This window comes from Apiospora aurea, assembly GCF_038362705.1.
Source record: "Apiospora aurea strain CBS 24483 chromosome Unknown utg000009l_segment0_segment0, whole genome shotgun sequence".
NCBI classification, from domain to species: domain Eukaryota; kingdom Fungi; phylum Ascomycota; class Sordariomycetes; order Amphisphaeriales; family Apiosporaceae; genus Apiospora; species Apiospora aurea.
The window spans coordinates 1,196,610-1,215,664 of NW_027117396.1; the positions used below are offsets into that span (position 1 = coordinate 1,196,610).

A 19,055-nucleotide genomic window follows, 5' to 3' on the forward strand; every position below is an offset into this window, starting at 1 on the left:
GTTGATGAATACATACATGTAGGTACCTGTCCAAATATCACGGCCGTTACAATCGAGAGTGCGCCTTCCGACCAGGTAGACCTGCGCTACTGGGCGCGCAGAGACGCAAAAGGGCTGGGAGCGACTGCCCGGCTCGACAATCTTTTTGCTCCTTCCATCGTGAACACATGGCAAGTCATCGAGTAATTCTTGGTATGATTCTATCTGCGCTAGCCTAGGGAACAAGGCGACGAAAATACCAAGTGTAGAAACCCAGATCCCAAAAATCAACTTTTCATACGCCTTTGATGCAATGCAATGCAGAGCTCGTCATCCCTTGTGACAATGTCTGCCTACCGTGTCCGTAGACCGGATCCTCGCAGACCCGCGCAGGTCGGAGACCTTAACACAGCGCTGCGCTTGTTTCTAGGAAAATCGTGAATAGTGGCAAGGAAATTAGAAAGTCCACGGACTAGACTGTCAACGAATACAGTCGCAATGGAATAGAGTACAGCCACGAATGGGGAATCCGCCAAGGAGATGGGCACGCTGACATCATTAAAACCGCGCCCATCCAATGTACACCGCACAGGAAGCTTCGGAAACGTCAAGTTTACTTGATCTCCAACAGCTTGATGTCGAACACCAACGTCGAGTTGCCGGGAATACCGGGCTGCGACTTGCTGCCATAGGCAAGATTGGCAGGAATCGTCAGGCGACGCTCACCACCAACGGCCATGCCCATCAGACCGATGTCCCAGCCCCGGATGACTTGGCCACTGCCGGCGGTGAACTGGAAAGGCTTGCCCTTCTTGTTTGCTATGAGTAGGTTAGCGACGATGCACACAATCATGGAACAGGTCGGTTGGAAACTCACAGTCGAAAACCTTGCCATCTTGGAGCTTGCCAATGTAACGAACACCAACCTTGTTGCCCTTCTTCACAGCACGACCGGAACCGATCTTGCGGTCATCGATGGTGACGCCCTGGACAACCTTGATGCCAGGCTTGGGGCCGCTCTCCTTATCCTTCTCAGCAGCGGGACCGGTAGGACCCTGCTCGAGGTTCTTGGCGAACTGAACCTTCTTGGCGTCCTTGGGAGACTCCTTGGCGGCCTTCTCCTCAACCTCGACGGCATCGCCCTTGTTGTTCTTCAGTTTCTTTTGCTGCTTCTTGCTGAGCTTGGCGTCCGACTTGGCAATCAGAGAATCGAGCGTCTCGGCCTCCTCGTCAGCAGCGCGCTTCTTTCCTTTCTTGGAATCAGCGGCGACCAGCTTGGGAGCCTCCTCTTCGTCATCAATCTCCATGACACGGGGGTCCTCAAGACCGTCGAGCTCATCATCCTCTGACTCGTCGGAACCCTCACCGTACATGGCCTCAAGCTCCTCGGGGAAGTCATCGTACTCGCCATCCTCCTCATCCTCCTCATCCGAGTCAAAGTCATCAGCATCGACAATGTAGTTGCCGGTGAGGTGAACAGTGTGGGTACCCTGGACGATGAAGAAGACCTTCTCCTCAGGGCTGATAGTGATGTCCAGAGGTTGTTGGTAGTTCTGTTAATGGTCAGTAAGGTTTTCATGAGGGGGAGGTTAGGTGTGCTCCATGCTTACGCGCTCGGTGTCAAGAGTGCAGATGACGTTCTCCTCCAGATCGAGATCCTCGTCATCCTCGTCCTCGGGATCGTCCTCGTCGTCGTCCGAGGTAGCGGGCTGCTTGCCCTTCTTGGCCTTGCCGTTGGTCTTGGCATCGGCCATCTCCTCATCGGACTCTTCCTGCGCGGCGGCGATGAGCTTCTTGAGAGCAGCAGCTTGCTTCGCCTTCTTGGACTTGGAAGGATCGCTGGGGCCACCGTTGGCCTCTTCCTCCTCGTCGGAGTCCTCCTCATCGTCGTCGGAACCGCCACGTACGAGCGACTCAAGGTATTCGTCATCGACCTCGTTGTCCATGTCGGGGTACCTCTGGCGGACGATCTTCAGGGTGGAGCGGGGGATGGAGGGGATTTTGCCATCCTCGTCAGCCTCAGGCTCTTCCGTGGGGTCGAGAGCAGCCATGGTGATGCGGAACTGGTTGTCATGTTAGGCGGCTGAGACGCTTGACTGCATGCGAGCGAGCGCAAGTGGGCGCAAGTAGCACTGCTGGGCGGGAATTGGTAGGAGGGCTGTGAGCAGCATAGGGCGACTTACAGAAGCATCGGGGAAGCTGTCCTCCATCATGGCAGGAATCAGGATGCTTCCAGGAGGGACCTCCAGGCCATAGAGGGCGACAGTCTTCATTCCAGACATTGTGACGAGGGCGGGAGAGACAGCAGTTACAGAAGGATTGGGTATGTGGGAAAGAGCAGGATGTAAGCGAATGGTGTTTTCGGATGAACGCCTGTCTCAATGGGGGAGGAGAGGAAGAAGAAAAAGAAGGATGTTCAATGGGACAGAAGAGGGTATGATGAAGCACTCGTCGAGTTTTTGGTACTGTTCGAGGCTTGCCAAATAGAAACTTTTTTCGATAAGGCCGTCTGCCGGCTCCACTCTTGCGACTGATAAGCCCGCCTTCCCGCTAAATGGGCCTTTTATGGGACGAGCAGGACGACAGAAAGAAAAAAAAAAAAAGAAAAGAAAAGATGAAAAAAAAGACTGGTTGCCCGGGCACTTGAGGCGCCCCCCACCTGAACACACTACCTAGGTAACCTTTTCCAGGGACTTGAAGTACCTACCTCCTCTTACCTTACCTAGCCCAAGTTCTTTTGCTCCAGATTTGTCAATGACTGTCGAACGCTGATGGTATACAGGATTGACTACATGTACCTACCTATTCAATGCAAGTAAGACCAGGCGTATCGATTTCACCACCCTCCATACACCTCCCACGACCTGACTCTAGTCTTCTCATACGTACAGTCGGCAACGCCAGAGTTCCGGTGCACAGTATGTAGGCATCAGTGAAAGCTTTGTCATGTGGCTTGTTGCTTTACCAATCTTGCGTGCCGCTCACCGCCATATCTAACGCTATACAACCTCGGGACTCAATCGCTATATTGAACCTTTTAGACTATTGGGCAGGCGGGGACCAGGGAAGCTGGCAGCTATGCATGCCTCGTAGCATTGGAATGTTCTCCTGGGGGGTTCCGTATTGTAATGTAGAAAGCTTCTAGGTGGGCATAACGTAGGTACCTACCTACTTAAGTATGTACTAGAATAGAACACACTCCATGCTTGTTCTACTGCAAGTCTCGCTGGGTATTATCGCTGATTGGTCAGTCGCCATCCGCCCAACGCTGACCTGACCTAACAAGACCTGCCCCGTTGAATACATGCTTAGAGTTCTTGGTCGCGATGCCCACCTAGAACGGATATGTCTAAGAAATGGAAAACCCCTTCCTGGCATTCCTGCGAGTGCATTCGCTTGGTTCCAGTCCTCACTACGCTGGAAGTGGCACAGCTAGGACGAGAGAGCAAAGTAAGTACCTACAATAATAGTCCACCAGAATGAACATGGGCTGGGCTAGGGTCTATGTACGCGACTGAGGAGTTGAACAATTGCTGCTATAGGTCACGCCACCAGCAACCCACCACATCTCTGATCGTGAATCTATTCGTCATCCAACTACCGGGAAGCGGGACGTGAACGGTCCATGATCGTAGCATTGAATCAAACTCATAAGCAGCTGGATCACGTTATCTCTGGCCCGTCAGCTCACAACCAAGCTTACACCCCATTTACTTGCTCAACTTTTCCTACTACCCCAACTCTCGGTCCGTCCCTACTCTCTCTCCTCCTCTCTGCCTCTTACTACTTCCGACGCCAGAAGCCAGGAAGGCCGCACCCAACATGTTCCGTACCATGCCCAGGACGAAACTCATCTGGCCTTGGCTGTACTTCTGCGCTCGATCGCCGGTGTCTGTCATGGCGAGAGCCACCTCAACGACCGGCCTCGGGAAGTGCTGGGACTGCCGGGCATAGGCTGCCACAAGGTCGTTTCCATTGGTCACGCCACCTGCATCACACAAGAAGCCCGACCGAGGTGTCAGCTGCACCCGCTAACCCAGCTTTTCCGGCTGGTCTATTGGGGAAGTGCGGGAAGGCAGAGAAGAAGGGGAAAAAAGGAATGGCAGGAGTTTCTGCCCAGGATTACGCTCGTGTGAACAAATGAGAAGCAAGGGAGAAACCATCGGCGTCTGATATTTCGGAAGGTTCGGGCACTAGCCTGCCTGCCGGCCACCATCCCATATGACCCAACACCCCCGGACTGTCGTTACATAAAGGTAGACTGGGGCACATCCTCCCTAATTTTGGCAAGTGTTTTCTTTTTCTTCCCGCTTTCTTCTTCTTTCCGACCCAGGGCTGTGGTAGAACGACAGGGGAAACGAGAGGAAGGAGAATAACGGAAAATGTGTGACGACTCACCACTTGACCAAAGCCGCCCGTCCTGGACCCATCGCAGCTCCGTGCCCTTTAAGACGATATCGGGGCCGAACCTGTCGCGGATCTTGTCCTGGAGCCCGCGCGGCCCGCATGCAGTCCTGCCCTTGAGCAGTCCCGCCTCGCCGCAGATGAGTATTCCCGTGCAAATCGACAGAATATCGGTCGTCTCAACCTCGCCCTGATGCCGCAGCCACTCAACCGCACCGGCGTCAAACACCGTGCTGGGATCCGGCCCCGGCACCAGCACGATCTCGAACTTCCCGGCCCCGACGGCAGCTTCGGAGTAGTGGTGGGTGCACAGGATATTCATACCCGACGTAAGGGGGATCACCTGGCTGGCAGAGACGGTATGGCCCGAGGAGACCAGGGACTCCGTATCAGCAGTGGCCGGGCCAGGTTCCGGGCCGCCGGATATATACGAAATCTACACCGAGGGCGCGAGGTCAATGACCGCCTGGGGGACGAGGCCCGCGACCAGCGACATGTACTCGTGCGACATGGTGCCAAGTATATCGATGCAGGCGACGTCTAGGAGCTGGCATTCGGTTGGTATGAAGACGCCAATGCGGACGACATTCTGCTTGCCCATGGTCAATCGGGGAGACTCACGTGAGCTGGTAGAAGGTTAGGTATAAAGGGGGTGGGGGGAGGAAGCGAGAGTGCTTTCACGTGTATATCGAGCAGGCTGAGCGCAGTGCGTTTGTCTTGGACCAGACTTGAAGCAGATGAGGCTGCTTTTAAACTGGCCTCAAGACCGGCAACGCCCATCTCTACGATTCCCACCAAACCGGGAACACTCAGCACCACGACACCACGGGTACATAAACTTCGCGCCGCCATCCTCACATCACCGGCTGGGCACGGTGTAAGTGTGACGCTGGGGGTGGGGTCCGCTAACGGTGTTAGATGATTGGCTATGCTCAGGTTATAACTCCGTCGAGCCTCGGACTTGGGCCGTAGAGAGGGTAGACGGTAGACACCAACATGTCATGTCATCGCCATCAAGTTCCGCGGGAACACCGACGTTTCATAGAAGGTCAAACTTTTAATTAGTAGTGGTGAGTCCTCGTTTTCGGATACCATGCAATTCTCTACGCGGTCAAGTCCAAAAGTTCAAAAGTTTGAGTTTTAATATTGGACATGTTTCTTCATTGATCATGTCGCATCGATTCATCTCGAGACGAGCTTAGCATATGTACACAAAGGCTGCCTAAGATCGAGTTCTCAAACGATACAAGATATTCTTTATCTTTGTACAGCTGGGTTTTGCTTGATCAACCCTCAGTTCCGCTACTTGTCGGGAGACCCTCCATTATACTCAATGGATCTGTCCCGATACTGCCTCCAACAACAGTGTTGCCCGTCGCATTCCTGCTCTTATACAAGTATTAGATATTATAGGGCTAGTTCGAAGACGACGACGTGCTTGCCCATTCGAGAGCGTCACGACCTCTTCGAACTCTGCCGGGCTAGCCCCCTTGCCCGCGTGGACACACGTGCTTGCGTCGAGCCGATGGCGCTCGCTGCACATGGATTCCGCGATTGTTTCGCCAGTGGCGCCGCGCTCCCTTCGTGCCGTATAAAACGAATGCCGGCAGGATTGATGTGAAATCATCATTTTCCTGCAAATTGCTCCGAGAACTCCGTAGGGCCCAGATAAGTTTACCCCTCCATATCTAGAATGCCAATGCCGATGCCATGCCATGCATATCAACATCATGTCCTCTATTTACACGCTTCTCGGAGCCGTTGTCGATAAAGGTCGAGTTAAACGTCGCCGGGATCGGTCTTCAAATGGTGTGCAGCGAATCGAACAAAGAAAAGAAAAGAAAAAGCCAGGTCACAGTTCTCTGCCTGAAATTGACCTAGACAAGAAATACACCCAAACCCAAAACATGCACAAGCGAACGGACCCGTTATACCATGGCAGAAGCTGATAGCGACTTGGCTCTTTGCCTCGTCACCTTTTTGCTCACGGTATATACTAGGTCTTGTGTCCAAAAGTGGCAGATTTGCGCCTGTGCGCCAGGAATAGCGCCGTATAACGGCGCCACAAGCGGAACCATGAGGTAGTCAACAAAGTTCCTGCTAACTTTGCGATGCGAGAAGCACATGCCCTTGGCAATACCAGCCTCGTTCATCTCGCGCTCGCGGTTGGCGACGTTGGCTCGATGGAACCTTTCGTACAGGAAGAGATTTAAGGCGACTTCCATGAAACCAAGGGTACGAAGCACATTGCAGACGTCGAATATCCATGCGAGTCCATGGGGATCGGAGTTTCCTTCTGTGACCCAGATGTACAGTGTGGAAGCGATGACCAAAATCGTCATCTGCACAGGCAGGAAATGAGCTTCGAACATGCGATGGGCCAGGTAGAGCATGCGCTCCCAGTTGGGATCCTTCAGCGTATCCGTAGTGACATCCGAGAAGATACCGCTCTCGACGGTCTGTTCTGGGCTCAGGCCATCGATTTGGGGGATATAATCATCGGAGGGATCGCTCATGGTCATGTGAAGTGGGCGGAAAGCTCTGGAAGTGTGCTTCCTCTCCTGCCACACCTCCGCAAACTTGCGGATGGCATAACCAGAATCGAGAGCACCCCACATATGTCGGAGGGCCTGCTTGTATCGTGCCTTTACGTCGTTGTACACTCCACCAACGCCCTCGCCGCCGTCGCCCTTGACATTAGTTTGGCTCACCGGACTGAGCACGGTTCGGACGGTCAGGTTGCCATTCAGCGCGAAAAAGCACTTCAGGTACATATGCAGATCCTCGCCGATAGCCTCGGCATCACTGTCCCAGCCGCCGACGCGATCCACCAGCTGAAGTGGCACGGAATAGACAGAGGTGGGCGGAGCAATCGTTGAACCGTTGTAAAGACCAGACATACCGGCGCCGGCCCAGAGAATGTCGCCAACACGGACGACAGCGGGGATGTTGTGAGCGTTACGGTCGAAAATAATGGGGGCGGCGTACAAGGTCGTGGTGGCAGTTTCAGGGTGCGACAAGTGCATGCTGGTAAGCAGAGCAAAGTAGTTTGAAGCCAAATGGCTATCGGCTAATTCACCGTATCGCGTCAGTTGTTGCTCTCTTTTCCATGTGGTAGCTTGTCTTACCGTCAATTCCAGTCACAATGACATCCTTGCGCATAGCCAAGGGGTACTTCTCACTGAGTTTGCGGGCGGCCCACGCCATGTTGCTTCCCTTTCCAGGAGATTCGCCCGGGATATCGGAAGGATGCAGAGTGAAATCGATGGACCGGAACTTCTTGGCGAACTCTTGGATGAGGTTCATGGCCTTAAGCTCGACGTTGTGCTCGCGCTGTTCCATACCAAGGTAGACCTGTAATAGACGTATTAGCAAATGCTTTCGTGGCGATTCCGCCAAAACTGGCTCTAGGCACCCATGGCTACTCCAATTGATCATCGTGCATCAATGCGCCAACCCGTAGACGGGATGGGTGATGGACTGATTGTCGTTTCGATTGTAGAGCGAGCAGGTACAGCTGCAGGCAAATCAGGCTGGATGGCAAACTTACATCGTAGGTGTATCGCGCCTGGGGGTGAGAGGCAAGAACTTCCAACGTCTCCCTCAGAATGTCGACTTCCTCCTTGTAATTGGGGATAACAATTGCATGAATGATGTTGTCGGTGTCGATAGCATCGCCATCTGTGTACATGTCGAGTTCGAAATCGCCAGCTTCGCTGCTGGTGCTAGAGGAGAATGCAGATCCATCTCGGGAAGAGGTCAACGTCTCAGAGCTAGAAAGCGAAGTGGAGGAGCCTCGTCGTCGATGGTGAGACATCTTGATGTCCCGGAGAGCCTTGCTACGCGCCATTTTCTTCAAGCTGCGAGTGAGATCGAAAATTGACCAACAGGAGCGGATCGGGAAGCAGGTGACGAGTATGTGAATGAAGAGGCAGTAGTAGGCGAAGATGGTCGTCCATATTCCGGCTCCCGTGCTGCCAGTGGCCGCGTCAGTGGCAGCAGAGGCGACAGAAGAGCCGGCGATGCCCAGCGAGCTCGTCTGCCAGTACTTGATGTAGCCAAATCCTGGCGTCGCTGCTTCTCTTGTGATGACCCAGTAGCTCAGAGCGATGGTAGCTATCATAGCCAGCCCTCCTGCACGCCGCGTGCACCAGCCGAAGAGAGTCATGGCGGGCAAGATGTGTTGTTGGCGATATGCGTGTCCGGCAGAAGGGGTTTGCGAGGTAGGTAGGCTAGACGCGCGACAAGCTGTGGTGTAGGTCAAGGGAATGGTAAAAGGAGCGGAAGAGACCACACAGGAAGAGGAAGCCGGCGTCTTGATACCTACGGTCTAGTACAGACAGTACAGGCAGTAGCGGGAGATAGAGAGAAAGAAAAGAAATGGAATGTGGAGGGGAGAGAGCGTAGTAAATCGAGCAGTTGGTACGGGAAATGATAGGGACGGGGAGGAAACAAGGTGTGGGTTGTATGTGAGGTAGGGGGTGGTATTTCGCCGTTTCGTAGGTACAAACCGACTGCTCGAGGAAGCGGTCCCAGTTCGAGATCCAGATCAAACCCAGTGCGGCTAGAGGGGAGGCATGTACTCGCTCTTAGTACGCAGCAAATCGGGGCGCAGGACCCAGGCTGGCCAGGCTAGTTTGGTAGGGGATGTGGGATATTTGTACAGGCTATTTTTTGTCTGGGCTGGAGCGGGCGGCGGAGTCGGCTGCGTCCTCTGCTGGTGCTCAACTCGCTATTTTTTCGCTGCGGGCGTCTGTCGGTCGGAGGCTGCAGATGGGTTGACGAATCTCGAGGGCGTAGACTGTTCAGGCCTGGCCTCTCGCTCTTCCGGCTCGCTTGTTCTTCGTTTCCTTTCCCTTCTCCTCTCCAATTCCTGATATCGCGGTGTTGTCCCTTTCTGGAGATAGGCTGATTGGGGGTGGAAATCTGGAAGTTCCAGGTTGACACGCGAGTCGAAGTTAATTCTTCAATTCCTTCTCCTCTGTCGCGGTACTGGCCAAGGTAGCACGCGGTCGGTAGGCAGGCAATAATTAAAATTGGGGGGCTGACTGGCAGGTACCGTCGTGGAGAGGAACTCTGCTTGCAGTCAATTGATGTTCTCACTGGTTCCACAGCTAGGAACGTAGCAGGGGGGCACAGGGAAATTTGAATATGTAGAGGATAAGAAAGGCTGCCCAAAAGGGGATAATTATTACGGGAATCAACAACAAGCTGGGGACAGGGTCCTTTTTTTTACTTCCTTCTTTTTTTTCTTCCTGCTCACGCGCCCGAGCTTAGGTGTCGTTGTCGGTCAGTGGTGGTAGTAAGTAGAAGTAGTCATCGTAGTAATTGGAGAAGCTGTACGGAAACGGTGAAAAGGGGACACCCATGCGACTGATTCATGGACTGGAGGATGTTGTGGGGTTTTCTTGGGCTTTGCTACAATCCTCACTGCCATGCGGCAGGCAAGTACATGTAATATGTTGTCTCGCCTGCTGCTGCTGCTGCTGCTTGCTTGCTTGCTTGCTGCTGGACGGATGGCATTGAGGGAACTGGGATGTTGAGGGCAGATGCTGTTTAGCGTGCCACAGCCGCCTGGTGGTAGGGGGTTATCTCACTAAAACAGTAAATGAATAGCACGTTACAGTATGCACACACTGTATTAACGCCGGGCACTCACTCGCTGGATGCAGCAATCAGGCATGTTTATGCTAACGCTCAGTACTTCTTCGGCTTTCTAGGTTTGGACTGGAACATGGGGACGAACGAGCCCAGTCTGTCTGTTTTGTTTTGTTTTCTGTCAGTCATTGACGGCCCCCTAAAACCAACCTTAGCCTCCCTGTTGCAACTGACTTATCCCATCTTTATCTGGCAACGCCGACTGAAATCGCGGGAACAACAACGTGTTTGCAGCAACGGAAACATAGGCAGGCGCCGAAGCTGGAGCTGGAGCTGGTATTATCCCACTACAACAGGATTCTCCAATAAAGTTTCGTCGTTTTCGGGATCCGCGGTCGGTCGTTTGGCGATTGCAGGTGATGGACTGGATGAACGAGCCCTCCGTACGACGACAACCAATGATGGAACGCATGTCGGGCGACCAGAGCTCGATTCCTGACAAATGATATTTTGCTTCTTCGTGTGTGTGTGCGCGGCTGCATTCGGTGAACCGATACTACGATACCAGACCCAACTTCATACAAGGCCCCTTCCCCGCGGTTACAGATTTCCGCGACATGGCTGACTGGCTGGCTGGCTGGCTTTGCCGTCAGCCAGCTCGGTTACGGTGTGCTGACGCGCCGGTATGACGTTGTCGGTCTCAAGCACAGCTGATAGGATGCCTCGATAGGTTGGGTGGCATGCGAGCGGGATCATATCTCATCACCAACTGGTCACTCAAAATAGTCGTATAGCCTCAATTACGTACGCGAAGTGCGGCAACCAGAGCCATGCCATGGAAGGGAACTACATGTAGCTATCTAGTCAAGGTAGCTTGGTGTAACTTGTTCTTGTTCTTCGCTGACGAGAGCCGTAATACTTAGGTAGGTAGGTAGGGCCAGCCAGCTTGGGACTGGGACGCACGCAAGATAGGAAAGACAAGTGTCCTGGGCTGTGCTCCCAGCAAGGCTCGCGTGTAGGAAGGGATAAGCCACCCAACCAGCAAGCCATATATGCAAGCGACTTCTATTTTGAAGCGAGCCCGGCAGGGGGCTCAGCACCACCTACAGTAATAGTGAGGTTCGAGATCGCCCTCGCTGATCATCTGAAGCAGCCCCCCAGAGCCACACCGTATTTGTTACGCCGCCTTTTCTGCGACACTTGTCTATTTCTCCTCGGCGCCCGGGTTCCCATTCATCTTGCCATATCGGTGCACGGCGCTGGTCCATCAGGTGTTCTCAGACGGTACTCTGCCGTCATTGTTACAACGCAAGAATCCGTCTGGTAGCAACATCCATGTAAGTATGAAGGTATGCTTGGGGCAGGTCGGCTGCGGGCCGTCGGGTGATGACGATGCGTGCCTCCCTGCTCCTTCTTCCGTGTTCCCTTCACTCGTTTCTTGGAAGGTGTAAATAGGAGGGCTGTGACAATGCAGTGAGACTGAACTGCATGTGCATATTAGCCCCGCATGTTTCATTGCCCAATTCTAGGCCAGCCCACAGTCTTAATACTGTCCTGTACACAGGCCTGCCTGTACGTACAATACATAAGGTAATCATATCCTCAAACTGCATGCAATGCAAACGGACATTAATAGTGGTGACAAGGCCGTTTGGGCCGAGTGGGGGTGCCTACATAACATTACTGCATGCCCTATTCTCGAATTGAGAATTGACCATCATGATTTCAGGCAGCTTATGTATGGTCTGTTTTCGTATCAAGCAAAAGGGAATGTGTCCATCTTGCAAGCATGCCGTCCCCTTTTATCTCCCGAGGTCGTCTTCTACCTGCGCTTAAGGCTTGATTAAGCCTACGCTTGAGCCTGTCGTGTCGGCCGTTTTAGCCAGGAATTCCAGCCCTTGATGGTGTTTCCATTCCGCGGCGACCGCGACCTTCCTCAAAGCATGCATACCTCCTATCTGCGGTGCACCTAATGCGCGGAATGTTCACGTCCTTGATCAATGTTTCCACACACGGCATTACCAACCAACCCACGCCAGAGAGCACTAGAAGTGCGCCTATCGCGGTATTCTATATAGCTTCCATTGAACCGCTTCTTTGGATAGCATCTAGCTGGAAGCTAGCATGACTGATAGATCTATAGTAGTTTGTCTGCTTGGCGATCAAAATGTTGACTATAGCCAATACCTACAGAATCTATCGTCCTTCACCGTGTCGGAATAGTGGACAAGTAATACAGTATGTAGGAAATCCCACAGGCGCGGCCTGCACTATGTACTTCCATTGATGCTGTCAGCACACACACGCGCCCACCGAAAGTCCACTACGGCGCATGTGGGGTCCATGCACTGTACATATTGCTCCCCTTCAATGGGATTGGGATCTCGCTACTGCAGTTCGACATCACACATGCATGTAACTCGACAGTTCAAGCAGACCGACGTAGGCCAAGCGGCCAAGCTTCTTGGGGTGGCTTTGCCGTGCTTAGCCACCTGGGGTCCCGAGCCAGTCCTCATCCAATCGCCTCGCGCTGACTACGGTTATTGGGCTTCTTCGTGCTGGCTTCCCAGAATTCACAGGCTTCTTGGCGCCAACTTGCATTCCGCACCGCGATTTTGCCCGAAAATATATATCTTGGTGAACGCGGCCTACTGGGGCACAAGACCTGCATTGTGCCCATCAGTATCTGCGAGGTCCCGAACTTCGTTGCTGTCCACGCGTAATGGTCAATTCCACCCGGTAATTGCATTATCATAGGGGTGGCCATCGGCGACTATACAAAATACAGTGGGTATCGGTAGAGACGTAGTGAAGAAAAAGAGCCTCGCTGCGAGCAGTGCCCAAACCTGTGGAGAGATACCCTTGCAAAGTAAGTGGTATTTTTAGGGGCTGCCTTGCGACACTCCAATTCTTCGACGTTAAAGTATGTATGTATATTCGACCCGACGCCGCGAGACCCAGTAGTATTGCATACAGCTGAGAGGCCTGTGTACAGTTGATAGGAGGCTTCGCATACAGGTGTCCGCTTTGCTAAACGGCTGCCTGCCTGGCGTGGGAGGATTTTTGCGACTCTCCGCGACCCTCTCTACGACTCTTTCATCCTCCAAGAAGCAATGCGTCTGCCTAGAGTGGTTGACGCTACTCATGCTGGGAGAGGATCTGCAGTGTTGCGTTGCGTGCGCTATAGCCAATGGTCTCAAAGGGTGTCAGAGATGCTACGGGTTTAGTTTGGTTCCCCTGCCCGCTCGTGGCTGGTAACGTTGGCTGCCTCTTTTTGGCTGTGTGACGTGACGGGAAGGACAAGGACAGCGAAGCACAGGAAAAGGGGAAACGGGAAATTTCCCAGGTTCCTTGCGTGCTACTTGCATTAATAAGCAAGGGAGACGGGGTCACAGACGACAACATCCAGACTGTCTTTTAAGATTTGCCAATGCCTATCGGCATCGGGCGGCGACAAACGAGAGGGCACGGGAGGCACGAGAGGGCTCAGGAAAATCAAAGGAAAACATCCCACTCCCTGATTACCCCAGTTTGCAGCATGCCCACGGCCCACGAGCTGGGCAAGCTAATTTCATCTCCCCAAATTCGATCCGCCATCGTGCTAAATCCCCGGTCCTGATTCGCCCAGAAATTCCCTCGGCTGCAAATTGGATGGGTCTAATCAAACGGTAGAGAGGGAAACATGAGAGGCCATGTAGTTTTCGGTAACACGCCGACCATCCCTTCATTACCCGGAAAGTTTCTAGGTCCTCTGGCTGGCCTCTCCTCGTCGCCCGAGGCTGGCACTAGATCAGAAGACTAGAGCGACACTAGGGAGATTCAATCGCATCTCGACATTACCTTCCGACAATGCGTCCCGGCGCGCGCGCGAGGCGGACTGCCATGGCCAGTCTAATGTCGTATCCCAGGATCGGGCGTGTCGGGGCCCGGTCCACTCCCTGTAAGTGTCTTTCCAACGGCTTGCCCGATCCGGCCAAAAGAAAACCCTTTCCATTTCAAGAAGCATGCTTGGTCTGGAATCCATTTCACAAGCCTTTGGTGTGAGAAGAAAGTGTTGCGTTGGAGATTGCCCATTGGCCGTTCCCGATCCTGATCCTGATCCTGATCCTGATCGCCCAACGAGTGTCGACAAGTGGTTGCGTCTACGCAGAGTCATCTGTAAGTAGTCGGGGTTGGGAGCAGTATGCAGCCCCAAGACTCCCCCACAAGCTCTTTTCCTGTTTGGAGTTAGGTACGATGGCGATTGTACTTAGAGGCTCCTTAAACCTCACAGGCTTGATTTAGCACGTGGTTGAATCATTCGACACCGCTTGACATGGTCGATTCAGTAGGGCTTACAGTATGGTGTACTTGGCTGCGAGACGAGACAGATTCAATGGGTAAGGGCAATCTAGGACCACCTCGGACCAGTCCATGTGATGAACATGTGTCGTTACAATACGCCTTGCATCAGCTAACAGATAGGTGGGTGGGATCAAGGATCGCCTCAAGGGCATTCGTTTGAGTGACTACCGCTACTAGCCGGATGAGTTCTCCTGTGCTTTCATCCACTTGTTTGGGCACTATCAGATCATCGGTTGCCAATATCTTATCGCTCCTCGCTGGATGTACGCCGGACATCCAAGAGCCTAACAAGGGCTGAGCCGAGTTCGATCATCATCAGTCATGAAGCTCCCAAGATCCTCAGTCCTTAGCCGCATCTCAAGAAATTCGGGGCATTATCTCTCCGGCCAGAAAGGCTTATTATGTGGCGGACGGGCAAAGGCCGAAATGCCGTTCCGGTAGTCCTCCTTCTTCGAAACTCTCTGTATAAGAATCAACGAGATTGCAACCAACAAACCCCGTGACCAACTCACGTTTGCTCAAGTTTGTCGCTGGGAAAATGTGGCAAGGCCGTCGCCTCCACCCTCCACCCTCCACCCTCCACCCATCAAGGTAAGACATACATACTCACTAGACAAACACAAAGCCGGGTGTGTTTGACTCTGTAAGTGGGTGTCGTCAGGATCCCTGATTCTTGTATTTGAATTGACCGTAGTCGCATGAAATAACGAGTTTCTTCCGAAACTCGTGCCAGGAGCGTTCTTCAATGCCTCAGTGCCCGATTTCGCGTTCTGCCGAGCATGGCTATACTGCTCTTGGATGAACCTTATCGCCGTCGTGAGGGTAGTAGTCGGTAGACTCCCTAAAGTGTAACTCCCAGAATATTCGGCAAAGGGTTTCGTGTGTACGGTTCGTGGGAAGGATAGCGCACTCATGATGAGATGTTTTTCTCGAAAAGTTTCTGGATGGGTTTGGCGGCCTGCAGATATTGTAAGCATTGATGTACTCCAAGATAATGGATCTCTGTGGGCGCCTACGTCGATGAACTTCTCAAGCTCCTTGTCTAGGTTGGCAAGGTCATCCTTGCGCTTCTTGTTGTCGGCGATGAGTTTTTGTTTTCGCTTCAGGAGCTCCATACGTTTCTGCTCTAGGGTCTCACGCTCGATGCGTTCATGCTCGATTCGGGCAATCATCAAGGAATTTTCGTCGTCGTTGGCATGCTCCGGTTTAGCCGCGAGAAACTCCTCGATGGGTATCAATGGCAACTGCTGGTAAGTGTGGCTATTTTGCAACTGGATTAGCTCATGCGCAAGCTGAGTAGCGTCAAGGGCATAGGCAACTTTGCCAGGTGGTGGGTTGTCGCTTGACGTCGCACTTGACGAATGGTGAATTAGAGCAGAGGCTTTGGTGACTACTGACTCGTACGACTCGCAAGCCGCGATTTCCCCTTGCAAATGTCGTTGTTCGTAGTATAGATTTTGTAGCTGGAGATGTAGGCGGTCGACTTCCTGACGCGCGCCGGCCGTCTCTTGCTTGACGTGCCGGCCTCGAAACTGCGCAGAGCGGTGTAAGCCCCGAAGGCGGGCGAGGCTGGTGATGAGAAGCTTCTGCTGCCTCGAGACCTCGGCCTGGTCTGCGGCAGAGGCGTTCTCGAGCGGTCCGATAGCTGAGATCTGGTCGACGAGGGCGAGTGCTTGCTGGCGAGCGTCGCGCGACGCGTCCAGGACCGACACCAAGTTGTGGTCTGTCACCATTTCGGCGGCTGACATGGCGCCGGTGTATATGATCTGCAAGACGGTATTTTGCCCCTGTAGAGCGGCACCTGGAAGAAAGGAATGAAGCGACGGTGACGTTCGTTTGTCCTGATTGAGATCAAGGATATCTCCAGCTGGGACTTCCGTGAGATTCGATTCTAGATGATCACCATTGAAATCGACTTCCAGTCCGAATTGAGAAGCGACAACGGGTTTTCCCTCTGTGCCCAGGTGAACCCGAACGCCAGAATGAAGTGTCGATGGCAGATTGCCGGCGTCAAGCTGAACGTTGGACGGACGGGTGGTTGGCCGGTATTGGTTACTAAGCTTCACTTTTGCATGTGGGGATAGGGACCCGAGGCTGATTGGTTGTGCCTTTGCGATCAATTTGATAGACCGGGGTACTGCTCAAAAGCGCAGTTGGGGTTAATAGCTGCCAGTGGGGCTCATTCAAGGGACCAGAGGGGCCAGTGAGAAGGAACCAGACTGCCAGCGAATAGGTAATAAGGCAGCTGAGATTTGCCTCCGGCTTTTAACTCGTCTCTTATTCCGGACGAGGCTTGAGCTTGCGGCTTCTACATGCAACGTCCAGCCTGACGTCTCATGGTGATACTGATTTGAGTAACCTTATATACCTAAGCTAGGTATGTATACACACATGTACATGAGTGCTGCTGAATTTTTCCATGCCGCAAGGTGTGCAGGCGTCCATCGACTCGGCGTTGCTGCCGCGAGAGAAAGAAAAAAGAAAAAAAGGAAACATCGGATCTCACCAACCTGGAAAGCGAGCGAGCGCATTGATTTTGTTGAGTTTGAACCACCAATCTTCTGCTTGAATCCGACACCTCCGAGACCCCACTAAGATACCTGAGATAGTTCGCCCCCGCCGACCAATTGGCCCTCTCTTACCCAGCAGGTGGTGCTCGGGTTTGTTATTATTTGATTTGCCTTGCCTTGTCTTGCCTTGCCTTACTTATGCATGTGAATCAGGGCGATGACCCCTTCGTTCCATGTTGCTTTCGGCCTTCCTCTTCTTCCCTCTCTTCCTGCAATCCTTGGCACCATCACAACAGCCAGTAGCCGCGCCAGGCCCCGTTGCACACTCCAGACGTCATTCACCGGCACAAATCCCCCGGCACCAGCCCTGCGGCACTGCGGCACAAATACTCGACGTACAAACTCCGCATCCTCCCTCTTCATTGGGCCTGTCTGCCCGCGTCACCGACGGTTCTTCCGCCTGGGCCCTTCGGTACATAAGAAGACCGTTGCGCCCCATCTGCTGTAGTTCTCGATCTGCATCTCACACCCCACCACCACCACCGACATGGCGTGCACATCGACCTTCGCCCTAGGCGCTTCCGAGGAACCAACCGAAGCTACGTCTTCCGCTCTTCCCTCTGAAGAAATCGCGCCGCGCCAACGAAGGCGACATTCCTTCTTCATCCCCAGGCGTAAATCCATTATGGACGGCGAGGAGGGGTTGCTACTCAAGGTTCGTGGACCCGCTCGGTATAAGAGTGCTCAAGTGCTGACTTTGGCTAGGTCGACTTGTTCCTATCGGAACTTGAAAGACGTCTAGAATATCTGGAAAGTTTTGGAGAGGGCACGTTTGACGGAAGCATATCGAGAGCCTATGCGACTTTACAGACAGTACGCACGAGATGTTCGCAGGTCTCGGAAGAGGTGATCGGCGCAGGCCGCAAAAGGCTGCAAGTGATGGTTGAGACTTTGGATGCCAGGTACCACGAAGCATTGGTAGCGGCGGAATCGGTCAATGAAAAAGCCAAAGTCGGCATCGAACTGATGGACACCATGCTCACTGAATACGAAGCCCGCGCGCTGAAGTTCCGGGACAAGGGACTCGCCAATGCCGCCGGGGCTGCAGGCAGCCTAATGGACGAGGGACGCCGCGTTGTCGACGAAGGCCTCGAGCGTGCGCGCGGCGTGGTAGACGAAGGCATCGAAAGAGCAAAGCGTGCCGCCGAGTCGGTCGAAGAACATGTGCAGCATGCCGTTGCTCGCGCAAGACACGGGCTCCTGAAGTACGAAGAACTACCCGTTCCCTGGAGAGTCAACCCGCACATCCTGAAGGGATATCGCTTCAGCGAAACCAAGCTGGGCTGTGTTCGCTCCATGTTCAACTTTTCCAACGAGAGCGTCAACATCTGGACTCATGCTTTAGGCCTCATCCTGGTCCTGGCCATAGCCTTTTACTTCTACCCAACTTCGCCCAACTTCTCCCTCAGCTCCAATACCGATGTATTCATCGCGGCGCTCTTCTTCTTTGCAGCTTGCAAATGTCTTGTTTGCAGTACGATATGGCACACGATGAACTGCGTTGCCGACCAAACATTACTCGAACGATTCGCGTGTGTCGATTACACAGGCATCGCCTTGTTGATCGCCGCCTCGATTATGACAACGGAGTATACGGCATTTTACTGTGAACCGATCAGCCGCTGGACTTACATCGTAGCTACTGGCGCTCTCGGGATTTTAGGTGTTGTCATGCCCTGGCACCCCTTCTTCAACAGATCCGACATGGCGTGGCTGCGTGTCGGTTTCTTTGTTGGGCTTGGTGCGACTGGCTTCTTGCCGGTCTTCCAAATCATTCTTACCAGAGGGCCAGAATGGGCTTGGGAGTTCTATACCGGTTCCAACTTGGTCAAGTCCCTTTGCGTCTATGTTCTCGGTGCTTGCATTTACGCAAGCAAGGTCCCAGAACGCTGGTGCCCCGGTACTTTCGACTACTTTGGAAACGCCCACAATCTATGGCACGTTGCCGTGCTTGGTGGCATTTTGTACCACTATGTTGCGATGCAAGATTTCTTCGCTGGTGCCTTCCGTCGTGCCCAGGAAGGATGTCCGACTTACTGACGACAACATCCAAGATCAAGAGAAACAAATATCTATTAGCGGCTGCGGGCTGCTTGAGCTCGGATATTACGGGTACCTAACGATTCATTTATTCGTTTTTGCTCAATCGGGTCATATTGT

The 19,055-nt window shown here is 53.2% G+C and overlaps 5 protein-coding genes across 5 annotated transcripts; 1 reads left to right on the top strand and 4 right to left on the bottom strand.

Annotated features, from left to right (window-relative positions):
• Window positions 1-592: 592 nt before the first annotated feature.
• Window positions 593-2,261, bottom strand: PG986_013487 (FK506-binding protein 4; the record flags this gene model as incomplete). The annotated part of the gene is made up of 4 exons (XM_066849709.1): window positions 593-798; window positions 857-1,532; window positions 1,590-2,042; window positions 2,163-2,261. 4 exons carry the CDS (start codon window positions 2,259-2,261, stop codon window positions 593-595), a joined length of 1,434 nt encoding a protein of 477 aa, XP_066693852.1.
• A 1,449-nt stretch (window positions 2,262-3,710) lies between these two features.
• PG986_013488 (Isonitrile hydratase) lies at window positions 3,711-4,984 on the bottom strand (the record flags this gene model as incomplete). Its single annotated transcript, XM_066849710.1, has 3 exons — window positions 3,711-3,967; window positions 4,378-4,819; window positions 4,871-4,984. The coding sequence occupies 3 exons, from the start codon at window positions 4,982-4,984 to the stop codon at window positions 3,711-3,713; spliced, it is 813 nt and encodes a 270-aa protein (XP_066693853.1).
• Window positions 4,985-6,311: 1,327 nt separating this feature from the next.
• Window positions 6,312-8,551, bottom strand: PG986_013489 (sphingomyelinase family; the record flags this gene model as incomplete). Its single annotated transcript, XM_066849711.1, has 3 exons — window positions 6,312-7,453; window positions 7,512-7,737; window positions 7,934-8,551. 3 exons carry the CDS (start codon window positions 8,549-8,551, stop codon window positions 6,312-6,314), a joined length of 1,986 nt encoding a protein of 661 aa, XP_066693854.1.
• A 6,684-nt stretch (window positions 8,552-15,235) lies between these two features.
• Window positions 15,236-16,073, bottom strand: PG986_013490 (uncharacterized protein; the record flags this gene model as incomplete). The annotated part of the gene is made up of 2 exons (XM_066849712.1): window positions 15,236-15,283; window positions 15,342-16,073. 2 exons carry the CDS (start codon window positions 16,071-16,073, stop codon window positions 15,236-15,238), a joined length of 780 nt encoding a protein of 259 aa, XP_066693855.1.
• Window positions 16,074-17,382: 1,309 nt separating this feature from the next.
• On the top strand, window positions 17,383-18,935 carry PG986_013491 (adipor-like receptor-like protein; the record flags this gene model as incomplete). The annotated part of the gene is made up of 2 exons (XM_066849713.1): window positions 17,383-17,550; window positions 17,601-18,935. The coding sequence occupies 2 exons, from the start codon at window positions 17,383-17,385 to the stop codon at window positions 18,933-18,935; spliced, it is 1,503 nt and encodes a 500-aa protein (XP_066693856.1).
• Window positions 18,936-19,055: the final 120 nt, after the last annotated feature.